The 23,691-nt window shown below is 49.1% G+C and overlaps 3 protein-coding genes across 23 annotated transcripts in view; 1 reads left to right on the forward strand and 2 right to left on the reverse strand.

Annotated features, from left to right (window-relative positions):
- Positions 1 to 464: 464 nt before the first annotated feature.
- On the reverse strand, positions 465 to 15,905 carry trmt61a (tRNA methyltransferase 61A). The gene is made up of 4 exons (XM_004082685.4): positions 15,758 to 15,905; positions 12,917 to 13,263; positions 8,870 to 9,136; positions 465 to 1,091 (listed from the first exon to the last, which is right to left on the reverse strand). The coding sequence occupies exons 2-4, from the start codon at positions 13,245 to 13,247 to the stop codon at positions 784 to 786; spliced, it is 906 nt and encodes a 301-aa protein (XP_004082733.1). The 5' UTR covers positions 13,248 to 13,263; positions 15,758 to 15,905; the 3' UTR covers positions 465 to 783.
- On the forward strand, positions 15,311 to 19,098 carry ckb (creatine kinase B). Of its 5 annotated transcripts, none has more exons than XM_020713835.2 (8): positions 15,311 to 15,435; positions 17,195 to 17,382; positions 17,452 to 17,606; positions 17,680 to 17,812; positions 18,067 to 18,238; positions 18,308 to 18,431; positions 18,504 to 18,693; positions 18,776 to 19,098. In XM_020713835.2, exons 1-8 carry the CDS (start codon positions 15,353 to 15,355, stop codon positions 18,952 to 18,954), a joined length of 1,224 nt encoding a protein of 407 aa, XP_020569494.1. In that variant the 5' UTR covers positions 15,311 to 15,352; the 3' UTR covers positions 18,955 to 19,098. The 5 variants fall into 5 exon arrangements, with proteins under 5 accessions (XP_020569494.1, XP_011488981.1, XP_011488984.1 ...); XM_011490679.3 differs by lacking the exons at positions 15,311 to 15,435; positions 17,195 to 17,382 and adding exons at positions 16,416 to 16,547; positions 16,776 to 16,977 and having other exon boundaries at positions 18,776 to 19,090; XM_011490682.3 differs by lacking the exons at positions 15,311 to 15,435; positions 17,195 to 17,382 and adding exons at positions 16,448 to 16,578; positions 16,776 to 16,977 and having other exon boundaries at positions 18,776 to 19,090.
- A 1,976-nt stretch (positions 19,099 to 21,074) lies between these two features.
- The window catches only part of mark3 (microtubule affinity regulating kinase 3), a 30,177-nt gene continuing 27,560 nt past the window's right edge, over positions 21,075 to 23,691 (reverse strand). For 8 of the 17 annotated variants that reach the window (XM_023951472.1, XM_023951466.1, XM_023951480.1 and 5 more), the window contains 2 exons: positions 22,286 to 22,330; positions 21,075 to 21,887 (listed from right to left, as the gene is read on the reverse strand). In XM_023951472.1, the coding sequence (XP_023807240.1) occupies positions 21,811 to 21,887; positions 22,286 to 22,330 (122 nt within the window). In that variant the 3' untranslated portion in view covers positions 21,075 to 21,810. Of the gene's footprint in view, positions 21,888 to 22,285; positions 23,573 to 23,691 lie in introns of all 17 variants that reach the window. The other 9 variants (XM_023951471.1, XM_023951470.1, XM_023951478.1 and 6 more) reach the window with 4 other exon arrangements.

Below are 23,691 nucleotides of genomic sequence, written 5' to 3' on the forward strand. Positions count from 1 at the left end.
CTCAAATCTGCCCGTCAAAGAGGGAAGTGAGGCCCAGCAGAGCCACGTGACTGAGCCATCGGTTATGCAACACGTCTGAGAGGAAGCAGCTCTGCAGCAGCAGCCTGTGTTCCTCTCTGCTCCGTTATAATAAGAAGATCCTGAAAAGTGAACAAAAATGCAGAAAACACTGTGAAAGGCGTCATCCACACATAAATCCGTTTCTGGCAAGGAGCACCTGATGTTTGCAGTGTCATCATGTCAGCCGCCTGCAGGAGGACTTCAGTCCGCCGGCTGAGCCCGCCCGGACCGGGTTTTTGTCCCGTGCTCCGGCTTGCTCCTCAAGCACACTGTGAGTTGGGAATAGTTCTTGTGTTAGTCTGTTATACCTGCAGGAACATGGACCCACGCTTTGCCTCTGCACACCAGAACATGGAGGGTTGGTCTCCTAAAAGACGCTGCATCAGTTCAAGAAACTCAAAGGATGTTTTGCTGAAGAAAATTTATTGTCTGGTCTGAAAAAAAAAACACACCTCCCTTTGGGATTTTGTTCTTTGGCATCTTAAAATGTTAAGAAACATTGGAGAAAGGAATGTGGGGTGGGAACAGATTCTCCCATCATACTGCACTCAGAAACAGAAAGTCTAACCTCCTCCTGCCTAAGAAAAACTGCTGCCTGGATTTAAATCAAAGAAATCTAAATATTCCAGGGATTAATCCTAATCGAATCTGCCCACATGAACCTCTGTCCAGACGTAAGGCGCTCCTGCTGGATTTGTTACCGAAAAGTTCTGCTGCAGAGCGTCACGTTCTGGGTTTCGTGGCGAAGGTGAGGTATCCCGTGTGACCGGGTAGTTCTCTTGGCGGCGTGGTTGTCTTTATGTTGATGGAGGTCTGGCTGGGAGCAGGAGGAGGAGCCTCCATGGCGTCCGGCTCAGGATGGGCAGAGCAGTCTGGACCGAAGTCAGGCAGCGGCAGGGAAACGGTCCTGACGTCGTGGACCCTCAGTAGAACCTCCAGGGTGTTGATCTCCTCAAAGCCGTGGTCTGTGAGCGCCTCGGCCGTCTTCTGAACCTGCTCGATGCAGGGGGAGAAGGAGCACAGCCGGCCTCCTGTAGGAGACCACACAGAGACCGATAAGGACCCACCAGCCCCCAGAATGACCCCCATGTGCGGGTTCTTCAGCAAACAGCTAAATCTACAGATGCTTTCAGAGGTCCAGACGTACACAGAAAACAAGGAAATATCATGAAACGATCATTTCAAACTAACCATTCAAATACAGCAGCGACAAAAACAGGAATTAGGCCTAAAAAGGAGGGGAGACTAAGGAAAATCATACAACGGAGCAAAGAAAGTTCAGATTTCTAGAAAGCTGAACCTTTAAAGTGTTTGGCTGTGTGTCTACAGACTACAGACAGACTGCAGACAGAGCTGCAGACGGACTGCAGACAGACTGCAGAACAGACTGCAGACAGAGCTGCAAACAGAGCTGCAAACACAGCTGCAGACAGAGCTGCAGAAGGACTGCAGACAGACTGCAGACAGAGCTGCAGAAGGACTGCAGACAAACTGAAGACAGAGCTGCAGAAAGATTACAGACAGACTGCAGACAGAGCTGCAGAAGGACTGCAGACAGACTGAAGACAGAGCTGCAGAAGGACTGCTGACAGAGCTGAAGACAGACTGCAAACACAGTGGCAAAAGGACTGCAGACACACTGCAGACAGAGCTGCAGAAGGACTGCAGACAGACTGAAGACAGAGCTGCAGAAAAATTGCAGACAGACTGCAGATAAAGCAGCAGACAGAGCTGCAGAAGGACTGCAGACAGACTGATGACAGAGCTGCAGACAGACTGAAGACAGACCGCAAACAGAGCTGCAGACAGAGCTGCAGACGGACTACAGAAAGAGCTGCAGAAGGACTGCAGACAGACTGCAGACACAGCTGCAGTCCATGCTGCAGAAGGACTACAGACAGAGCTGCAGAAGGACTACAGACAGAGCTGCAGAGAGACTGCAGACATATTGCAGACAGAGCTGCAGTCTGAGCTGCAGACAGACTGCAGACAGAGCTGCAGTCTGAGCTGCAGACAGCCTGCAGACGGAGCTGAAAACAGACTGCAGACGGAGCTGAATACAGAGCTGCAGAAGGATTGCAGAAGACCGCAGACAGACTGTAGACAGAGCTGAAGACAGACTGCAGACAGACTGCAGAGAGAGCTGCAGACAGACTGAAGACAGAACTGTAGAAGGACTGCAGACAGAGCTGCAGACAGACTGCAGACAAAGCTGCAGAAGGACTGCAGACAGACTGCAGGCAGAGCTGCAGAAGGACTGCAGACAACCTGAAGACAGAGCTGCAGAAAAATTGCAGACAGACTGAAGACAGAGCTGCAGAAAGATTGCAGACAGACTGCAGATAGAGCAGCAGACAGAGCTGCAGAAGGACTGCAGACAGACTGAAGACAGAGCTGCAGAAGGACTGCAGACAGACTGCAGACAGAGCTGCAGAAGGACTGCAGACAGACTGCAGGCAGAGCTGCAGAAGGACTGCAGACAGACTACAGACCGAGCTGGAGACAGACTGAAGACAGAGCTGCAGAAGGACTGCAGACAGACTGCAGACAGAGCTGTAGAAAGATTGCAGACAGACTGCAGATAGAGCAGCAGACAGAGATGCAGAAGGACTGCAAACAGCGCTAAAGACAGACTGCAAACACAGCTGCAAAAGGACTGTTGACAGAGCTGAAGAAAGACTGCAAACACAGCTGCAAAAGGACTGTTGACAGAGCTGAAGAAAGACTGCAAACACAGCTGCAAAAGGACTGCAGACACACTGCAGACAGAGCTGCAGAAGGACTGCAGACAGACTGAAGACAGAGCTGCAGAAAAATTGCAGACAGACTGCAGATAAAGCTGCAGACAGAGCTGCAGAAGGACTGCAGACAGACTGAAGACGGAGCTGCATAAGGACTGCATTCAGACTGCAGACAGACGGCAGGCAGAGCTGCAGAAGGACTGCAGACAGACTGAAGACAGAGCTGCAGAAAGATTGCAGACAGACTGCAGATAGAGCAGCAGACAAAGCTGCAGAAGGACTGCAGACAGACTGAAGACAGAGCTGCAGAAGGACTGCGGACAGAGCTGAAGACAGACTGCAAACACAGCTGCAAAAGGACTGCAGACACACTGCAGACAGAGCTGCGGAAGGACTGCAGACAGACTGAAGACAGAGCTGCAGAAAAATTGCAGACAGACTGCAGATAAAGCAGCAGACAGAGCTGCAGAAGGACTGCAGACAGACTGATGACAGAGCTGCAGAAGGACTGCATTCAGACTGCAGACAGACCGCAGACAGAGCTGCAGACAGACTGAAGACAGACCGCAAACAGAGCTGCAGACGGACTACAGAAAGAGCTGCAGAAGGACTGCAGACACAGCTGCAGTCCATGCTGCAGAAGGACTGCAGACAGAACTGAAGACAGTGTGCAGACAGAGCTGCAGAAGGACTACAGACAGAGCTGCAGACAGACTGCAGACAGAGCTGCAGACATATTGCAGACAGAGCTGCAGTCTGAGCTGCAGACAGACTGTAGACAGAGCTGCAGTCTGAGCTGCAGACAGACTGCAGACGGAGCTGAAAACAGACTGCAGACGGAGCTGAATACAGAGCTGCAGAAGGATTGCAGACAGACCGCAGACAGACTGTAGACAGAGCTGAAGACAGACTGCAGACAGACTGCAGAGAGAGCTGCAGACAGACTGAAGACAGAACTGCAGAAGGACTGCAGACAGAGCTGCAGACAGACTGCAGACAGAGCTGCAGAAGGACTGCAGACAGACTACAGACAGAGCTGGAGACAGACTGAAGACAGAGCTGCAGAAGGACTGCAGACAGACCGCAGACAGACTGCTGACAGAGCTGCAGATGGAGCTGAAGACGGAGCTGCAGACAGACTGCAGATGGAGCTGAAGATATAGCTGCAGACAGACTGCAGAAAGAGCTGGAGGACAGCAGCTTTAACACAAACACACAAACATGGACTGCAGACATTTTATCAGTCATGGCAGTATTTTAACAGTCTGCAGACAAAGACGGCCTGATAATCACATTGTTTACAGCCATGGAGAGACTACTCGGTTTAATGCTGCTCATCTGTAAACATTTATGGCGTCTGCACCTTTACAGGGTTTCCTGGGACTGTACCACGTTTGACTTCACGATGGCCATTGCTTCAACACTAAGCCACATTACTGACCTTCCACCACTGTGCTCGACATTGGAGGGAGGTCAGACTTCAGTCTCTTTTTTTAAATATCCGCCCACGTCTCAAACGTCTCAGCTTCACTGGAGGGTGACGGCAGAAGTTCAACAGCAGCTGGCGTGTTTGTGCATGGTCTTCCTTATTGCTGTGCAAACAGCCGTGCGGCGTCCCACTGGACTTTGTCCACATTGTTGGTTCTGATGGACTACAACCAGGTGAGTGAACCCACCTTCTCCTAATCACTGAGGAGTGTAGCCTTTAGATGAGCCAACACTACTTTTAAAGCTTTGGATAGTCACTTTAATCAGTTTTATGATGGAAAATGCATCCAAAGGTTGAAGGTTTATGAAGAAAACATGATAGGAAATGACACTCGTGCATGTTGAACCCAGAAGAACTCTGCAGTGAAACACAACTCAGGTCTACAGGGGGGCGGAGCCTCCATTGTTTCTGGTAAACATCACTTTGGTCTCCAGCCCGTTTCAGATAGCAGCCGTTCCTCTGCAAAACAGCACAATCACTCACACCACAGCAGACTTTATGGTCTCTGAGCAACCAGGACAAACTCACAGGCAGGGGTCAAGATCGTCATCACGCAGGGAGACTCCTCCCCCTATCCATACCATAAAAAACACCAGGCAAAGCTCTTCAACTGAGAGTTCACAGTCCACCGAGTGCTGCTTACATAACACCACTTGTGTGTGGGGGGGGTGGGGGCTGTTAAGATTTGGGTCCTCCTAAAAGAGCAGATGAACAGAGATCCAGGCTGCAGGCCAGAACCTTTGGAAAACTGCTGCTCCACATAACTCTGTTGTCTCTGCATCATCTGCTGCAGAGAAACTGCTGAAGAAACTTTAGTTAGAAAATCCTGGGGCCAGTTTCCTAAAACTGCTCACATGATGCTTTGAAGCAACCGATTACATAACTGAAAAGACAAAGATCCTAAAAAACATTTCAGATTAGAGGTTAAACATAATCTGATTAACAGGAAGTCTAATATTCTTGAGTCAGTGCAGCTCCACAGTTCTGAACTGCCGGCTTCTCTGCCAGTTAAGACTCATTGATTTATGCTCCGGTGCAGACCATGGCTCCGCCTCCTCCGTGGGGCGGTTCCTTCAGCCCTTGAAGCTTGAGCAAAGCATTCTGGGTTCCTCCAAACATCCAGTGTGAGCGTTGGGAGGGACGTTGAGTCTTTGGGTATGGACTCTGCTCGCAGCAATACCCAGTATGGTCATGGGACCGCTTCCATGGCGGGGATCTGGCAGAACTTTATTTATCTGTGTGTGTTTGCATGTCGGCGCAAACAGCTCGGGAAAAAACTGCAGCAGTGGCACCATAAAAGGGGAGACGAGGGAGACATCCTCCCCCCTTCTAGACCCTTCTTCACATGAAAAACTCAAAATTCTGAAACGAATCCTTTCTGTAGAACAAAGGCAGAGCAGTTCATCTACCACCAAAAAAGACAGTCAAAGTCCTGACCATTCCTCAACTCATCATGGACACTCTACACTTTAAATATTTATATTTCACTATTTAGGATTATATAATTTTAGACTGTGGTGTATTCAAATCAAACGTCTATAACGACGGAGATCCTGTGGAGAAACTGTAGAGCGACTCTGGTTGAGGGAGGCGTTTTTTTGGTTGGGTTTGCCGTCACTTCCAAGAGAAGGGACTAAAACGGACCGACCCGCCTGGAAAAACGTCACTGCTGTATTTTCTGACACCAGATGATCGCCGGCGTCACCTCCTTCTGCTCCTCCTCTCCACTTTGATTCTGTCTTTTCTGTAATGAGCCTCACCAGAGTTCAAAACCAACTGACCTAGACCGTAGTTCACTACCAACTGACCTACACCAAAATTCAACACCAACTGACCTAGACCAGAGTTTACCACCAACTGACCTAGACTACAGTTCAACACCAACTGACCTAGACCAGAGTTCAACACCAACTGACCTAGACCGTAGTTCACTACCAACTGACCTACACCAAAATTCAACACCAACTGACCTAGCCCACAGTTTACCACCAACTGACCTAGACTACAGTTCAACACCAACTGACCTAGACCAGAGTTCAACACCAACTGACCTAGACCAGAGTTAAACACAAACTGACCTAGACCAGAGTTAAACACCAACTGACCTAGACCAAAGTTCAAAACCAACTGACCTAGACCAAAGTTCAAAACCAACTGACCTAGACCAGAGTTCAAAACCAACTGACCTAGACCGTAGTTCACTACCAACTGACCTACACCAAAATTCAACACCAACTGACCTAGACCACAGTTTACCACCAACTGACCTAGACTACAGTTCAACACCAACTGACCTAGACCAAAGTTCAAAACCAACTGACCTAGACCAGAGTTCAACACCAACTGACCTAGACCAGAGTTTAACATCAACTGACCTCGACCAGGTTTCAACACCAACTGACCTAGACCGAAATTCACTACCAACTGACCTAGACCAGAGTTCAACACCAATTGACCTCGACCAGAGTTTAACAGCAACTGACCTAGACCAGAGTTTAACAGCAACTGACCTAGACCAGAATTTAACAGCAACTGACCTAGATCAGAGTTTAACACCAACTGACCTAGACAAAAGTTCAACACCAACTGACCTAGACCAGAGTTCAACAACAACTGACCGAGACTGGGGTTCAACACCAGCTGAACCCAGACCGGAGTTCACTAACATCTGAACCCAGACCAGACTTCACTACCAACTGAACCCAGACCAGGGTTCACTACCAACTGAACCCAGACCAGACTTCACTACCAACTGAACCCAGACCAGAGTTCACTACCAACTGAACCCAGACCAGAGTTCACTACCAACTGAACTTAGACCAGGGTTCACTACCAACTGAACCTAGACCAGAGTTCCCAGACAGACCAGAGTTCACTAGTTTGGTCGGCCGACTGCAGGAGTTAAATACTGGTGTGGTTTAAATCCTACAGTCTAAAATCCTTCCAGATGTTGTTCTCAGATGTGGTTGTGACTTCCAAACATCACTTCAATGTCAGTTTTCCAATTTTCTTAAGACCAGTCATTTCTCAAGTGTCAGAATGACTCTCTTACAGGTGAGGATCATGAAAACAGGTCTGGCGTGTAGAGCAGGTTCACTGCTTCAGAGCCTTTCTTTGTGTGTGTGGTGAGTTCTGCATCCTGAGGCTTCATGGTCCACCAACACCTCCATGGTAATTAGAGGTTAACTCAGGGCGCTGACCTCTAATGAATTATTAATCAGGTAAACCTTCGCACTGACCAGGAAGATGCCTGGACATGCTGGTTGTCATGGAGACATGCTGTTTTGTTGCCTATACCGGAGGACTGACAGGATCTGGGTGGAGTGGCCTTGTGGGAGGTGAAGGAGGTGAAGGTCAGGCTTCTCTTTAATGTCTTGATCCTGCTGTGTTGGTCAAGACGGACGAGCAGCGGGAGGTACAGGCGAGCCTCAGAATGAGGAGAAGGAGGACACTCATAGCAGCTTGTTGATTAGAAACACAAGAGCCTGAAGATGGAGACCAGCAGAGAAGATGGAGGATGACAGACAGACATCTGCTTGTTCAGAGTCCTCTACGCTGGAAAAACCAACGTTACATGAACCACAAAATGTCAGATCCTTTCAGCTCATCTATAAAATGACAACAGATCCCCTCATTTCCAGTGGAATCCTCCATCAGAGCACAGGGAAACCATTTGCACTTGCAAACATTAATGTTTGTGCTTCCAGAGAGCGCTGGTTCAGCACTCACTTTGATGCAAAGACAAATCAATGTCTAGCACTCTGAGAGAGACGAACGGCTATCACTAATGTTCCAGAAGGTTCCAGCACCCACAGGATCCAGAGCCCGTTAGTGTCCACGTGGATTCGCTCATGACGACACTAAATACCCAATGGAACCTGTAGTTTGCTCTTCCTCACATCTTCTGTCCTACTGTAAGACAGAGATCTTCTAACTTACTGTCCTGGTTATGCAGGCGGACTGCAGGAAGGCTGTAGGCAGGGGGCAGGCTTGCCAATATGTCTCCCTATTATGCATTTGGCGTAACAAACAATTATGTCAGACACTCCTTGAAATTCAAAATGGCATTATTAGTTAAGAGGAAAAGAACTTTAGGTTACAAAATGAAACGTGAAATAAAAATATAGAGCCCTAGCAGATCTCGACACTATGTAGCTATGTAGTTGTCCAGGCAGTGTTACAGTAGTGTGACGTAATTAGTCACAGGACCATGAACAGTAATTGTAGGCTGAATACATTTGGTACCTAAACCAGCTCCAGAGAAGGAAAATGTTGAATGTTTCTGGCATTTGCACAGCAGGCTAGTCATGGAGGAAAAGAAGTCAGTGTTCTGCAGGAAAATCAAGTGACACACATGGTGTGTGCGGCGCAGGTCATCTTCCAGTCACCAGACTAGACCCTGACTGATTCTACATCCCAAAAAAAGCACAGCAGCTCAGTGAAAATATTTTAGGCAGCAGTGAAGATGCATTTCTGTAAGCTTTACTGAAAAACCTCAAGCTGGTATTTACTGTTGTTGAAGCTCTAGTGGGCTTGAGTACTGTGGGTATTACACCTTCTGTGTGCACATGTCCCTTACCATGCTTCTTCAGGGCAGCCTTGGCGTGTCCCACCGCCTCCCACGGGCTGGGGATGTCCAGGAAGATGGCGTCCGCCACTCCCATCACTCCAAAGCCGTCCTTGCACACGTCTTGGTTCCTGACGGTGACCAGATGACTAACGCGGTGCTCCCTGAACTCCTCGGCTGCCTTCTCTGCCCGCTGCTGGTGAAACTCCACCGTGTGCAGGTGACCTGTGGGGGCTATGGTGCGCAGGATGGCGTGGGACAGAGAGCCACTGCCGGTACCTAAAGGTCCATGGAGAAGACGGGACCGGGCGAAAGAAAAACACAGGGAACCAAGTATGAAGTCTAAGTATTGACTCCACTGTACTCCCCAGTACTCCTCTGTAATCCCTGTACTCCTCTGTACCACCCTGGACTCCCCGTACTCTCTGTAATCTCTGTACTCCCTGAACTCCCTGCACTCCCTGTACTCCCCCTCATGCAGGACAATCACTCTCGTTAAGGAAATGCACAAACATCAAAACACCAAATAGACGTAAATGACTTGAAAAGTCCCCTACACTTAAGTCCGTCTCACATGAAGTTGAAACAGAACTTCTGAAGGACAGATTCATCGAGTCCTCTGGAGCTGGAAGCAGATTTTACTCTGCAGCCTGAGTTTGTCACAGAAAACCAGGACATCTGGGCGCTTGTGCGGGAGGAATAACTGTAAATGCTCTCCTCTGTGCTGACTGAGTGTCTGCAGCTCACAGCTGTTCACACTCCCACGCCTCGGCTCTCCATCACGCTACATGTGCAGGAGGAAAGCCGTTTTCCTGCCGCGGCCGCGAACAAGCCGTGCTGCTGACGCTTTGAGAACGAAGGAAGGCAGAGGAAGAAGGAGCAGCATCGCTCATGTGACTTGCATCAAAAAAAAAGGTTCAGGACGAGCAGCAGACCCCATGCTCCACTCAGCCTCTTGTTCTTCTGACGTTATGTCACCGCCGCCTTTGTTGGCGAGCCCACAAAGAGGCCAGTGTTGTGCAGCTGCAGAGAACTTCACAACTGGAGCGGATGGAGAAGAACGGCTTATAAGACAGCAGCAAATGGAAAAGTCAGGATGGTTTGTGACGGTTGCTGCAGGGTTGGGAATAAACGGATGTCAGCAAAGAAAGAAAAGGTTAAGGATGTTGCATAAGCAGATCTCTGAGAGCAGAGTCAGGTAAACCGCTAATTACAAGCTGCTCTGACTGTTCAGTGAAAAAGTCTTTATAGAGTGAATGATTTATTTTATCAGTGCCGTGTCCATACTTCAGTGTTTACTGTACAGGAGGATTTTAACGCAGTGATGAAGAGGAATTCTCTGATGAAGACGGCAAACAGCTGAACTACCAAACGGAAAGACCAACAAAGTCAACAGGATTATTCAGTCTAACTCTGAGCGGCAACAATGTGGTTGTTTGTGAGATGAAGGCTTCTGTTAACGTGTTCAGGTCAGGCGGTTGAGTTTGTAGACTGCGTGGCCTCGCTACAGCCAAGCGTCTATGCTGTCATCAGTGAAGGTCTGTGCAGATGTAATCAGCAGGCTTCATGAGTGAAATACTGTCATCACTTCCCACTCAAACTGCTGTCTGTCATTCAGCTGAGAGGAACAGCCATCCTGATGAAAATGCAGTTTTGGGTGTTTTTAATGACGCTTAAGACGGCATTTCTTTATTCAAATCACTGTGAACCAAGCACACACGGCCACTTTATCAGGTCCACCTGTCTAACTGCTCATTAACGCAAATGACTAATCAGCCAATCAGATGGCAGCAACTCAATGCATTTATGTAGACATGATCCAGACGTTTTGCTGCAGTTCAAACCAGCTTCAGAATGAGGAAGGAAGGCGATTGAAGTGACTTTGAACGTGGTTGTCGGTGACAGACGGGCTGGTCTGAGGATTTTAGAAGCTGTTGATCTACTGGGATTTTCACCCACAACCATCTCTAGGGTTTACAGAGAATGGTCAGAAAAAGAGAAAACATCCAGTGAGCTGCAGTTCTGTGGGCAGAATCATCTCAGACCGGTTTCTAAAACATGACGATGAGTTCTCTGGACTCAAACGGCCTCCACAGTCACCAGAACCCAACAGAGAACCTTTGGGATGTGGTGGAACGGGAGATCAGCGTCATGGATGTACAGATGATAAATCTGCAGCAACTGATGCCGTCATGTCAACATGACGAACCACCACAGCAACACGGGGATGACTGGATCAACAGGACCAACCAAAGCAGTCAGGTCTGTAATCCACGGTTAGAACAAGAGAAACCAACAATCAAGTTCATCACATCAACAGGCAGCTCTAAACTCAGCATCCAGCGAGTCACTGTTGACAGCAACCGTCTCCATAAAGCAAAGCAACTTTCCGTAATAAATGACTTTACTCCATTTGCACGTCAGCTGACATTCAGAATAGCACCAGCTGGTCTGCCGTGTAGCTAGACCTTCTGAGTCTGGCTGCAACCCACCTGCATTACTATCATAGGCTTCTCTTTCATCTGACCAGCAAGTGATGAAGGTTCAACTCCACTGTAGTAACAGAATCAAAGCTTCGGATGAGTTTTTGTCAAGTTTGAAAATGGTTATTCAATATTCAGCCCATAAAGCAAAAGAAGGATGCAGTTTTTTGGTTTTAAATAGTGTTGGCATGAAAAAGCAGCACAATCACCGGGAATACCTGCGTGAGTCTGTAGCTGACTGAACATTGGGAGTCACAGGAGAACTCCTGCTTTGCATTAATATCACAAAGGCTAAATCCAATCAATAGCTCAACAGAAACATGCAGTTTACAGGAAAATGTTTGGTTTGAAAATCGTTCTGACATAAAAGTGAATCGTGTGATCCCACCGCGGTCAAAGCAGCCCTACTGTCCATCAACCGCTGATGTCACCCGAAGCCACAGCGTCAAGCAGTCGGACCCGACAAAAGTAGAATGAAGCACCACAACCGCCACAGAACTCACCGCGGCTTCACTAACGGAGCTGAAGACGAATGGAAAGCCAAAGAAATCTGCCTCGTCACATAATGTTTGAATGAAAGCCACACGGCTGTCTTTGAGAGCAGACAACGTCCAAAACCCCACAACACAGGCCTGAGGATGCTGTTCTACCAACACTGGATCTAAACCTCACCAGGAACACCAGCAGAGACGGTCCTCCAAAACATAGCTCCAGTTTTAGTGAGCATGTGTTCCAATTCCTATAAAAACATCTAAAGTGATGCTTTCGTGAGGGTGTGAGCTCAAATCTGAACAGTCGAGCATGACTGCGCCCTTCAAGGACGTTTGATCGGGCTTTTTCCGCCCACCTCAGCTGTTGTTGGTGAAGCTTCTGATTTTTCCCGGTGATGTCCTGAAGTTAAGTCATGGAATCTGGCCTTAAAATCTTCGAAAAGCCTTCAGCACTCATACAGATGCACCGCATACGCAAGCCGATCTGATGCCTCCATCAAGCAGGGGATCGGCTTCCCCATGTCGACGTGCATAAAAGGACTGAGCGGTCGCTTCCATTTCTTTCATGGAGCAGTTGTGTGAGTCGTAAAGCATCGAACGGTCCCTCGCTATAACCAGGTCTCGCTGTTTTTTAGAGAAAGTTGACACTTCTTTGGTGCGTTTTCTACGTCCTGATTGGCTGTACACCCCTGTCAATCAACCTCCCCTCTGCCGTGTCTTTTGCACTGAATGTATTCAGCAGATCTTACTTTTCTTTCTGTAATCCTGGACTTATTTGTCTTTACAAGGTTTGAACTTTGAGGGTTGAACCAAAGCAGAAAATGGTGAACATGTTCATTTCTGTCGGAGGAAAGTGGATAAAGTGTGTAGTGAGGAGTTTTACAGCCGTACATAAACTCACTTTGTACAAAGTAAAGCTGATTACTTTGCAGATATGTGGGTCACTTTTAGAAAAGAACTCCACAGTATTTGTTCACAGAAAGCTGAGATTTCTTACATGTTCACCATTTAAATCTCAACGTGATCAGCCTGCTAAGAACCCAGACAGAACCACACACAGATGAGGAATGGCGTTCCAGACCTACCCGACTCGCAAACGACGGAACCGGGCTTCAGATCCAGCATCATGGTGATGGTGGCGATGTCGGTGGTGTAGAGAATCTGGGTCCGGTGTGGAAGGGAGACGGTCCACAGCTCTGGTGTGGGGTGAAGAACATAGACCCAGCCACCCTTACTGCAGGTGACCTTTGACCCATAACGCTGGCCAATCAGGTCAGAGGAGTGGCGGATGACTCCATAGCGCGTTTGGGTTTGGGCGCCATGCTGCACTTTGACGGGCATCACGGAATTGTGGCCCAGGTAAATGATGGCAACATCCGAGTCTTGAATAACTTCAGAATATTCCACAAAACTCATGGCGAGCGCGACCGCTCTGAAAAGACAAAAACCGCTAATGAACAAACGCGGGTGGACTTTCAAAAAACATCCTGACATCAGACGATCGGGAACAACGGCGCAGACGAGGATCGACTCGGCTTCACACCACACAGATCTTTTGGCTAGTTCAAATGATTTGACACCATTTTTACTCATGTATTAAAGAACTTTATCCCTCCACTTCTCCTTTCTATTGCTTAAAAGTAGGCCTGAACAACAAATCGCAAATGTATCGTTATCGCGATATCACGCTGTGCGATCTCGCAAAAGACGGCGACAACTGCGATAAATGGTCACTTTAAATGTGCCCAGACAATCTTATGGCGGCTGCAAGTATTCAATGAATCAAATCAATCCCTTTATGCATTTGACCAATCAAAAGGAGCCTTCATGTTGTTGACCAATCAGATGGAGCCCTGTTATGATGGATGTTTGCCTGCTATGTAGATGAGGGTTAACCGTTATTTACATCAAATGGTTGCAGTGACATGGAAATGAGGTTTTTGGTCGTTTTGCTATTTATTTATGCATCGCAAGTTATATCGTCATCGCAATATTGATCACTAATATTGCGAATCAAAAAGTTTTTCCTTAAAGTTTGCAGTACTTCCGATAATTAAGCATTCACATAATGTAGGAGTGCATATGGATGGTGGGAGGCGGGAGCTGGTTTAGCTCGTGCTGGTTTGCGGTGCCTTCCGTCCGTGAAACCAGGGTTCAACTCCGGGCTGCTCCCTGTTCCCTTCTCTACCCCTGTGCGGGTTCCAAGCCCGGTTTGAGAAGGTTGCGTCAGGAAGGGCATCCGGCGTAAAACATTGCCAAGTTTACCATGCGACTTGTTCGCTGTGGCGACCCCTGATGGGAGAAGCCGAAAGAGGAAGAAGATATGGATGGTGGGAGGCAAAGCATTCTGGTGGTCAGTCACAAATGACCTCTCTGGTTGCCGGTGGTAACCAATCTTCAGAGGCATAAAGTAACTACAGAGCAGACTTATACAATTAATTAAAAAAAGAACAATTAAAACATTCATTTAACTTAGAAAAAGTGTTACAGTGTTGATAATAATGTCCATATTCTAAAAATGTATGATTTTTTTTTGGCTGCGCAGTGGTGTAGTGGTATCCCCTCACAGTAAGAGAGAGAGAGACCCTTGGTTCAAACCCCCAGCTGGGACTTTAGTGTGTGGAGTTAACATGTTCTCCTGGTACATGTGGGCCACTTCTGGCTTCCTAAAACAGGCTTCATAGGCTGATACCATCCTTGGTGGACTCTGCGTCTGCCCAACAGTGGCTAAGATAGGCCCCAGCAACCCAGAAAGGGATTCAGCAGGTTTGGGAAATGGATGCATGGATGGATTTTCTTTTTAAAAGCAATTTTTTGCTTCTTTTTCTTTGTCAAAAAGAGCCGTCCTGGTTTGTTCAAATTTGATTTTAGTGATTCATTTGTTGTTTATTTGAGGGAAATTAGGATTTTATTTTTCAAGCACTTTGCTTTCCTGGGCTTCAGCTGTTCAGGGTCAGCCCACGCAGAAGTAAAAAAGGCAACAAGCAAAGAGGAGCTTGTTCCCCAAACAGGAACTGTTTCTGTAGTTCTATTAAATTTAGAGTTTAATAGAGCAGCAAGCAACAAACCACAGTTTCAAGGCTGCTGCCACCTAAAGTGGGAGTTGGACGACTTTGTTCCAACCCCTGAAACACCGACTCTGTGGAGTGGGAGAAGCGTTTCTCTTTACGAGACGCTCAGGCTAGCAGCAGCTCACAAATCCCCTCACACTGTTTTTACTAACATGTATCCATATGTGCTCCATTTTCAAAGATGTGTAAATAAAACAGTGTTTGTTCAATAGATTGTCATTTTTGTTACAGTAAAAAGAGGGCAAAAAAAACTATTTTGCAGTCAGCTCTTGGAGATCCAGGAGAAACTGGTACATCCAGTGCAGATTCCATCAGGCGCTGCTAAAAATGACAGAAACTGTTCCAAATGGTTTGGCTCATTTGCCAAAGTACTAGTTGTTTGGACTGGACGGTTTTTGACCTCTTTGGATTGCCGTACTGGGTTCTGATGAAGACCAACGGTTGCCGTTTATGTCAGAAACCGTTGCAGTGAGCGAAACCGAGGACGTGTTGGAAAGAGCATCGACAACTATGTCAGACAAGGTGGAGAATATGTGAGTAAATCCAAGAATTCATCACGTATGACGATCTGTTGATGACAGCACAGATGTCTCATCCTCCGTTTGTTAACGGCTTTCCCATGTTTTGTTGTTGTAGCAGGGGTAAATCCTGCTCATTGTTCTGGCAGCAGCGGGTTTCTCCCTGTTTTGGGGGGTTAGTAAGGGTCTACACAACGCGGTGGGGAAAGCCGGCTCCTGCGGCTACGCGCGCGGTCTCCGTTAGCCGCGTGCTAATGCTAGCCGGCTCGCTCGCCTGCCGTTAAGCCGACCGTTTCCTCCGGGAGAGAGGGGGAGTCGTTGGAGACCGGCCGCTCACCTGTTGCGGGGTCCGAGGTTCCAACGGCCGGCGTCCTTCCACGACAAAACACGGCAGCACACGCGGGCTCGCGGACTGTGGCACACGCGGGCTTGTTTTCACCGGAAGGGGAGGAGCTCGGGACCGGAAAATGAAGAAGAGGATGGCCTCCTGCGGGTTCAGTCAAAAGCGTTGTCGTGACAGTTTCAGATTTTCAATTTTCAATTTTGAAGAATGAAACATTTTCGGTTGAATTTATCAGATAGATTGATCAAAGATCCGTCCTTTATTGAGAGGGACGTTTGTCCCCGCAGGGGGGAAATGTGGGGAGTGGCGGGTCTCATTAATCTTTTTTATTATTATTCAAAACATACAGTTAATAACAAAGAACAATAAACTGTACATCAATTGTTCAAAGTTAATGCCAGCGGGGATACATACACAAGAATAAAATTATATTAAATTATAAAACTGGGCAAAATTAGGAGTTTAAACTGTTTCTTCGTTCACACAACGGAATTATTATCAACGTTAGTATGACTGTGCGCGTCTGACGCGTCATCTGCGCTGCGTGTTCGTAAACTAGAAGAGCATTTGGCGTGAAACAGCGGCCGCAGCCGCTCATCCAATAGAATGAATGGAGTCCCGTCCGCGTCCAATGGGAGCGCACGCGCTCCGCTATAAAGCCGCTCCTCCGGCTCGCTGAGCGGCTGGAGCTGCCTGGACGTCGCTGCGGAATCTGGGCTGCGCTGTTGGAAACATAGGGATTTTTGTATCATCCCCGGATAACGCTAGTAATAGAACTCAGCAGGTGAGAGGTTCGGTTGGAGCCAATCAACACGGTACTGATTGATTATCGGAATGATTAGTGACAAACGAGGATGTTAGTATTTTCTCGATATTCGTATTTAAATTGTGTATTTTTTTTAAATTTTACTCTCTAAAAATATCGCCTTTAGAATCGACGTGAATTGTCTTTGGACGTTAAATTTGTCCGCTCCTCTTCACCTCCTCCCCTCCCCTCCCCCCGCCCGTTCAGGGAGCAACGATGCCTTTCGGTAACACGCACAACCAGATGAAAATGAATTACTCCGCGGAGCAGGAGTATCCGGACCTCAGTAAACACAACAACCACATGGCCAAGGTGCTGACTCCCGCCATATACGACCGCCTGAGGAGCAAGCAGACCCCCAGCGGCTTCACCCTGGATGACGTCATCCAGACCGGGGTGGACAACCCAGGTAAACAAAGGGGCATCCGCCTCCACCTCAGCGGGGATAATCCGACGCACGCGCGGGGAGATTAGCGCGCGCGCGGCCTTCGCCGTGTTACAGTAAACGGTTTTTGCTGCAGAAGCGGCCGAGAAACCCTCTGCTGCCTCCACGATCACGTGTTCCGCTGTCACGGCGCGTGCAGGTGTAGCCCGCCGTCTGACCGTGTAGGTGTACTTGTGTCTAGCTGCCATGCCATGGCCCAGCTCACTCTGAGGGAGTGGTCGGCTGAGGATGAGTTCCCAGACCTCAGCCAGCACAACAACCTCATGGCCAAGCACTTAACCACGGACATGTACAGCCGGCTGCGGAAGAGGGTGACCCCTACAGGTTTCACCCTAGACCGGGTCATTCAGCCAGGGGTTGATAATCCTGGTACAGTACAGAGCAGATGGCAGCGCTGGCTGACCGGGGAACTCTCCTGACCTCAGCCTTTGTGTCCAGGCCATCCCTTCATCATGACGGTGGGCTGCGTCGCCGGAGACGAGGAGACGTACGAGGTCTTCAAGGAGCTCCTGGACCCCGTGATCGAGGACAGACACGGAGGATACAAACCCTCAGACAAGCACAAGACGGACCTGAACCCGGACAACCTGAAGGTACGGCGCCTCTGCCCCCTAGTGGGCGGATTTCACAGCTGACCCCCAGTTTCACCTGGATGTCCTTTCTAAGGGCGGCGACGACCTCGACCCCAATTATGTGCTGAGCTCCAGAGTCCGCACGGGCCGCAGCATCCGGGGCTTCTGCCTGCCCCCCCACTGCAGCCGAGGAGAGAGGCGCATGGTGGAGAAGCTCTCCAACGAAGGTAAACGGGCAGAAACATGGCTGTCCCAGATGACCACCGTGTGCCGGGGCGCCAAGTGTCCCAGTCTGAACAAATGTTACTTTAGCAGCTGCGGGGGCAGTCGGTAGATCAGAGAATGAGGTCATGGCGGTGTCTGGAGAAACTGTTTGAGTCAGTTTCCCCTGAATTTCATTAGTCTGTACTGTGTGGGGTGGGGGACTAAGGCTTTGTACTGTCTGCATTCTGACGTCTCCTCCTGGACCTCGGCCCCCCAGCTCTGGACTCCCTGACTGGAGACTTGAAGGGGAAGTATTACGCCCTGAAGAACATGACGGACGCCGAACAGCAGCAGCTCATCGACGACCACTTCCTCTTCGACAAGCCGGTGTCCCCCCTGCTGCTGGCGTCCGGAATGGCGCGGGACTGGCCTGACGCCAGGGGCATTTGGTACGTTTTCGTCAGGCGCCGCAGTTTCCTGCTGACGTTGTGCTGAATCAAACCTTTTCTTTTCTGCAGGCACAACGACAACAAGACCTTCCTGGTGTGGGTGAACGAGGAGGACCACCTGCGCGTCATCTCCATGCAGAAAGGAGGCAACATGAAAGAAGTGTTCAACCGCTTCTGCACGGGACTCACTAAGGTCTGGAAGAAACCAGGTGAGGCTCTTTGGAAAGGACGGGCGTTTGCAATGATCCCTTCAAACTGTTCACAGATCGAGAGCCTGTTCAAGGAGAAGGGCCACGAGTTCATGTGGAACGAGCACCTGGGTTACGTCCTCACCTGCCCGTCCAACCTGGGCACCGGCCTTCGCGCCGGCGTGCACATGAAGCTTCCCAACATGAGCAAGCACGCCAAGTTTGAGGAGGTCCTCAAGCGGCTGAGGCTCCAGAAGCGTGGAACAGGTGGGGAGGCGTTTCCTCAGATCTGCATTCGTGCTCACCTTCAGTGTCAGTCGGCCTAACCTCTGCTCTCCTGTGCTGGCAGGCGGCGTGGACACCGCCGCCGTTGGTGGCGTGTTCGACATCTCCAACGCCGACCGGCTGGGTTTCTCAGAGGTGGAGCTGGTGCAGATGGTGGTTGATGGGGTCAAGCTGCTGACGGAGATGGAGAAGAGGCTGGAGAAGGGCCAGTCTATAGATGACCTGATCCCCGCCCAGAAGTGAAGCGCTCCTCACCCCCTCACCCCTTCTTCCCCCTGTGGAACGACTCTCCTGGAATGCACTTTCACTTTGGAGCTGTATTTAAGACAAAACCCTTTCTGTAATGTTAAGATCTGAAATGAAATAAATGTTCTGGTTGAAGTTGCAGTTTCTGTGTTCTGCCATGTTCAACCTCCTCCTTGGAGCTGCATCTCTGACCTTTGACCTCTGACAGGTGTGGTGATCTATAGAAGCTTCCTCTCTGCAAGTTCCACTTAACCGTCAGAAGCAGGACTCTCTGAGAGTTCGGTCTTTATGCGGCTGCCGGCTTTAAAAGCAGTAGTTCTAACTTCCTCATGGGACTAGAGTCTAATTATGGGACTTCTGTGCAATTTGTGCTGCATTCAAGGACCCAACATGAGGCAGGAAATGTCTGCGCACTGAGTTTCTGCATATGTGAAATGCCTGTCTGCTCCAGATTAAAGCTGAGAACATGAGTCACGCATCACAAGCTCAGAATGTTCGTTCAGCCCCAAACCATCTAAAAGTGACTTAAACTGCTGCAGTGGTTAGCACTCACCTCATCCCTTGGTTCAAATCCCAGCTGGGTCCTTTCAGAGTTTGCACTTTCTCATGAATGTGGAGTTTTCCCCATCAGGTTGATTCTCAACAGTCTGAGATGTGTGCATGCTTGTCTTTGTAGGGCAGCGGTAGGGCGGTCAACCTGATCAGAAGATTGCAGGTTTGATTCCTGATGCCTGCCCATGTGTTAAAGCAGCGGGCCGGTACCGGTCATTTGGGACCAGGCCGCATAGAAAAAATAAAATGCATTACTTCCGTTTTGTTTCGGAATCTGAAAGATCTTGTTTTGAAAGTTCCAGATTCTGTTACATCAGTCTGTCACTCTTGACGCAGGCCAAGGCGCTCTTCTCGGTCACGTGATAGGATACCGCTAAAATAAAACCCTAGAGCTAAAAAAATGAATGAAAAACAAACGTCTTTGGAAAGTTTCTTTGCCAAGTGGAAAAGGCCCAGCAAGAAGACAGAAGAGCCTTCCACTTCCAAAAAAAAAAAAAGCTATATTTAATACAGTATCAGGAGTCCTACTTAAAATACGGATTTATCCAAATGGGAGATTCCCACGCACCATATTCAGCATTGTGGTTAGTCGGATTTTCCATGCACTTATTCTGAAGGCATGTTTAAACGTTATCATAGCGACCAGAGAGGACGTTGCTCATGTCATAATTCGTGTTTGTTTAGAAAATACTACGTTTTTCATGCAAGTCATTATTTTGTTGTACTGTAGTGTCACGTGCACGTTTGGTCTGCTGTCGCAGTTCCTCAGGCTGCAGCCAGGGGTTACTCTCTGAGCTGGCAGCACAAGGAATTATAGGAAATAATCTTGCTTTGGTCAAGATAGGGTTGAGCATGGATGTTTTCTTTTTGCCTATGGGTCCTTTCATCTGGCAGTTCTGTTGTTTCACCCTTAGTTATTTCTTCCTGTTGTGTTTACTTTTTAGCACCATGAGTGTGGGAAGGGGAGAGGATGTTGACACCTGTGTGATGTACAATGTTAGTGTGTTAAAGCAAAAGTGCAGAGTACATCTTATCACCTGTCTCTGCCTTTATTGCAGCGTTGCTGCAGCGTGTGTCCACCACATATAACATGCCGGTCCGTGAGAATTTTGAGAGACATCAAACTGGTCCGTAGCGCAATAAAAGTTGGGGACCGCTGTGTTAAAGTATCTTTGGGCAAGACACTGAACCCCACTTTGCCTCTGGAAGGTCAGCGCCAGTGTTCTGCAGCGGAGCTGCCACCAGCGTGTGAATGGGTCTGTAAAGCGCTTTGGGCCTTTGAGGAAGGTAGAAAAGAGCTGTACAGGTAAACGCCATTTATCATGTGTGTCCACAATGGACTGAACCCATCCAGGGTGAACCCCACCTTCACCCGACCGTGGCTGGGTGGGCACCAGTGACCCCGTGACCCTGAACAGGACTGACCAGCATTTCAGTGCTAACAGCTGTAGACTGGTTCCTGTTCCCACTGCAGACATCTGCAGACAGCTGAACATCTGAATCCACCTGCAGACATGGACCGGGCGGTTCCGACCCGGTCCTGGGACGAACGAGCAGACGACGGCTGCAACTTGAAAGACACTTTAATTGAGACAAGAGTGACCCCTAAATGTGGGCGTTTACATGGACTCCATCTCTACTTTTTGACAAAATACAAAAGAAAAAAATAAACGCTGTGATTTCTTGAAACATTATGTACAGAAAAAAAACAACAACGCTACATCAACTTCCTCTTTTTGTCCAGAAGCCAGAAAATAAATAAGCAGAAATGTGTTTGTCCATATTCACAGCAAATCCTCTTCAGCTTGTTAATGTTGACCCGGCGTGGTCAAAACAGACGCATTAGTAGGCAAGTCAGTAATTATTGCCAGAAGCCTTTATCTATACATTATAATATTCAGTATGTGGTATTCTCTTTAAAAAAGGAGACATTTGGAAACTGCTACTTGGATGATTGTACAGCTTAAATACCTCTTGATATATATATATATATATATATATATTTATATATGTAACCTTTCATGCCGCTCACTCATAGCTTTAACTCGTTGGCAACTTTGGAAGCAATGTTTTTGAAGGCGATGGACGACCCCGATATCCTCTTGAAGCGGACTCCGTTGAGGGACAGGCGAGGCAGCTTGCACACCTCCATCTCCCACTGCACCATGTTCTCCGCCCTCCCGTCTCCATGGAAACACAGAAGCAGGAAGCTCTCTTGCTGTTTGTAGTTGCAGTCGTTGGCGTCGAGCACCTTGAAGATTTCCTCCATGATGTCGCAGGGTTCCATGGAGGTGGTGGTCCTCATACTCCAGGTGAACCTGAGGGAGCGGGGCTTCCCGTCTTTACCTTCCCCTTTTTGATCCCCAGGTACATGGCGACTGTCAAGGAAAAGCAAAGAGTTCCTGTTAGCGGAGTCCGCCAACGTTCTGGCGCTGTGGCGGCGTCAAAGTCTTCACGCTTTAGGAAAACGTTCTGATCCACATGCATGTTTGTCTGCTTCTGAGAGCAAACCATGGAAGGAGAACCTCCCTGAGGCTGAACGTCTGTCTCTGCAGGGGTTAGTCAGAAGCCTTCGGAGCAGAACCGCTCCGGATGCAGAGCCTCTTCTTGGCTTTGGAAGGGTTCTGTGGGCCGGAGCCCCACGGAACGGGCTTCGGGCCATGCCAACACCACGCCATGCAAACACAGAAGCCGGCAGGAGCAGCATGCAGGCAAACACCGCCTCTGTCCACGGGGGGAGGGAGGGGTGGGGGTTATAGAAGACAGGTAGTCTCACCTTGAGCCCTCAAGTCTCCCGTTTCTCTCAAACTCTGTGGAGACTCTGGGGCGCACGAGAAGATCGGACACGGTGGCGAGGGAGGGAGGTCGTGAAGGGGAGAAAAAAAACAAGGTTGTGGATTGTGCTCGATCAGAACCAGACAAGGTCGATTCTACAGAACGCAAAAAGAACTGAGAGAACCACTAAACCACCCCCCCCCCCCCCCAAATAAAAAGAAGAAGAAACGCGTGGAAGTGGAGAGCAGTGAGGAAGATGAGAAGGTGAGGCAGCACAGACGGCGGCAGACGCAGAACCTGCTGCTTCGTCACGGTTGAAGCAGATTTCAAACGCCGGAGCGGCACCGTGAACACGGGTCACACGGCCAAGCAGACAACGGAGGGACGGCTGGGAGGGAAGTCCGCTTCTACCCTCAACGCTGAAGGGTCCGCCCACAAACGTGACGGACAGCTGTCAGGGTGACGCTCCGATCTGGACCTGAACCTCGTGATGTCACATCACAGAGGTGTTTGTCAGGACGGAAGCTGCTGCTGCTGGAATGGAAACGTTTTTGGAAAAGACTAAAACCAAACCAACAGAACCAGAACAGAACCACTGTGACATCCGTGGGAGGAAGGGGAGCCGGTGCAGACGGACACAGAAACAGAACTTTATCTTGTTATTAAATCACAGCCAAGTCCGCTTTGGATTTGAGTTACCGGCCAAAACTCAGCAGAGCAGCTTCTGTGACACTTTAGCACGAGGGAAACCTCCCAGCAAAACTAGGAATATAAGAAAACGCCGGCGGGTCACTAGGACGACGCCCACGGAGCCCAAACCTGCAGCTAAGCTCAGAACATGAGTCATGGAAAGTCCGGGACCACAAACGCAGCCGGCTCTTCAGAGCGGCGGCAGACAGGAAGCCTGCGTTCCGACGTCTGTGTGGCGTGAAGCCAAAGCAGCGTCACCTTTCTGCTGCAGCGCAGCACGCCGCAGGGACACGCCTACCCTTTCTCTGGAGTCTAAACGTTCCTGGTTTAAGTGGACGGGGGAGAGCGGGCTCCCATCATGCCCTGCAGGACAGAAAACAGGACGGGTGGAGGAGGAGGAGGACACTCCTGACTCAACAACAAGAGGAAGAGTGGGCAGACAGCGGCAGCAGCAGGGCCTGAGTCAGCCGGAGAGAGAGAAAAACAAAGATCACAAGACCAAGAGAGGCAGGCAGGGACCCCCCAGGCCAGACAGCAGGGACTGAACCAGCTTTACTCTACATCTTCATCTTCCTACAACTGTCTTCTGCTCGCCAATCTGAAAGACAGAACATCGCGAGTCTGAAGACAATGCAGAAAAATCCATGCAGGGCAGAAAGAGAGAAAGAAAGGAAAGGATACTCTGATGGATGGAATGAGGACAGGCCAAAGGAGGAG

This window comes from Oryzias latipes, chromosome 22 (assembly GCF_002234675.1).
Source record: "Oryzias latipes chromosome 22, ASM223467v1".
NCBI classification, from domain to species: Eukaryota; Metazoa; Chordata; class Actinopteri; order Beloniformes; family Adrianichthyidae; genus Oryzias; species Oryzias latipes.

Bases quoted from the DNA above. Each gene is read 5' to 3' on its own strand.
- trmt61a (XM_004082685.4), bottom strand. From the start codon at position 13,247: ATGAGTTTTGTGGAATATTCTGAAGTTATTCAAGACTCGGATGTTGCC. The intron at 9,137-12,916 runs GTAGGTCTGGAA...ATGGACCTTTAG, and splicing joins TTCCGTCGTTTGCGAGTCGG to GTACCGGCAGTGGCTCTCTG. The intron at 1,092-8,869 runs GTAAGGGACATG...GGTCTCCTACAG, and splicing joins GGCTGCCCTGAAGAAGCATG to GAGGCCGGCTGTGCTCCTTC.
- ckb (XM_020713835.2), top strand. From the start codon at position 15,353: ATGTCAGAAACCGTTGCAGTGAGCGAAACCGAGGACGTGTTGGAAAGA. The intron at 17,607-17,679 runs GTACGGCGCCTC...GTCCTTTCTAAG, and splicing joins TGAACCCGGACAACCTGAAG to GGCGGCGACGACCTCGACCC. The intron at 18,694-18,775 runs GTGGGGAGGCGT...CTGTGCTGGCAG, and splicing joins GCTCCAGAAGCGTGGAACAG to GCGGCGTGGACACCGCCGCC.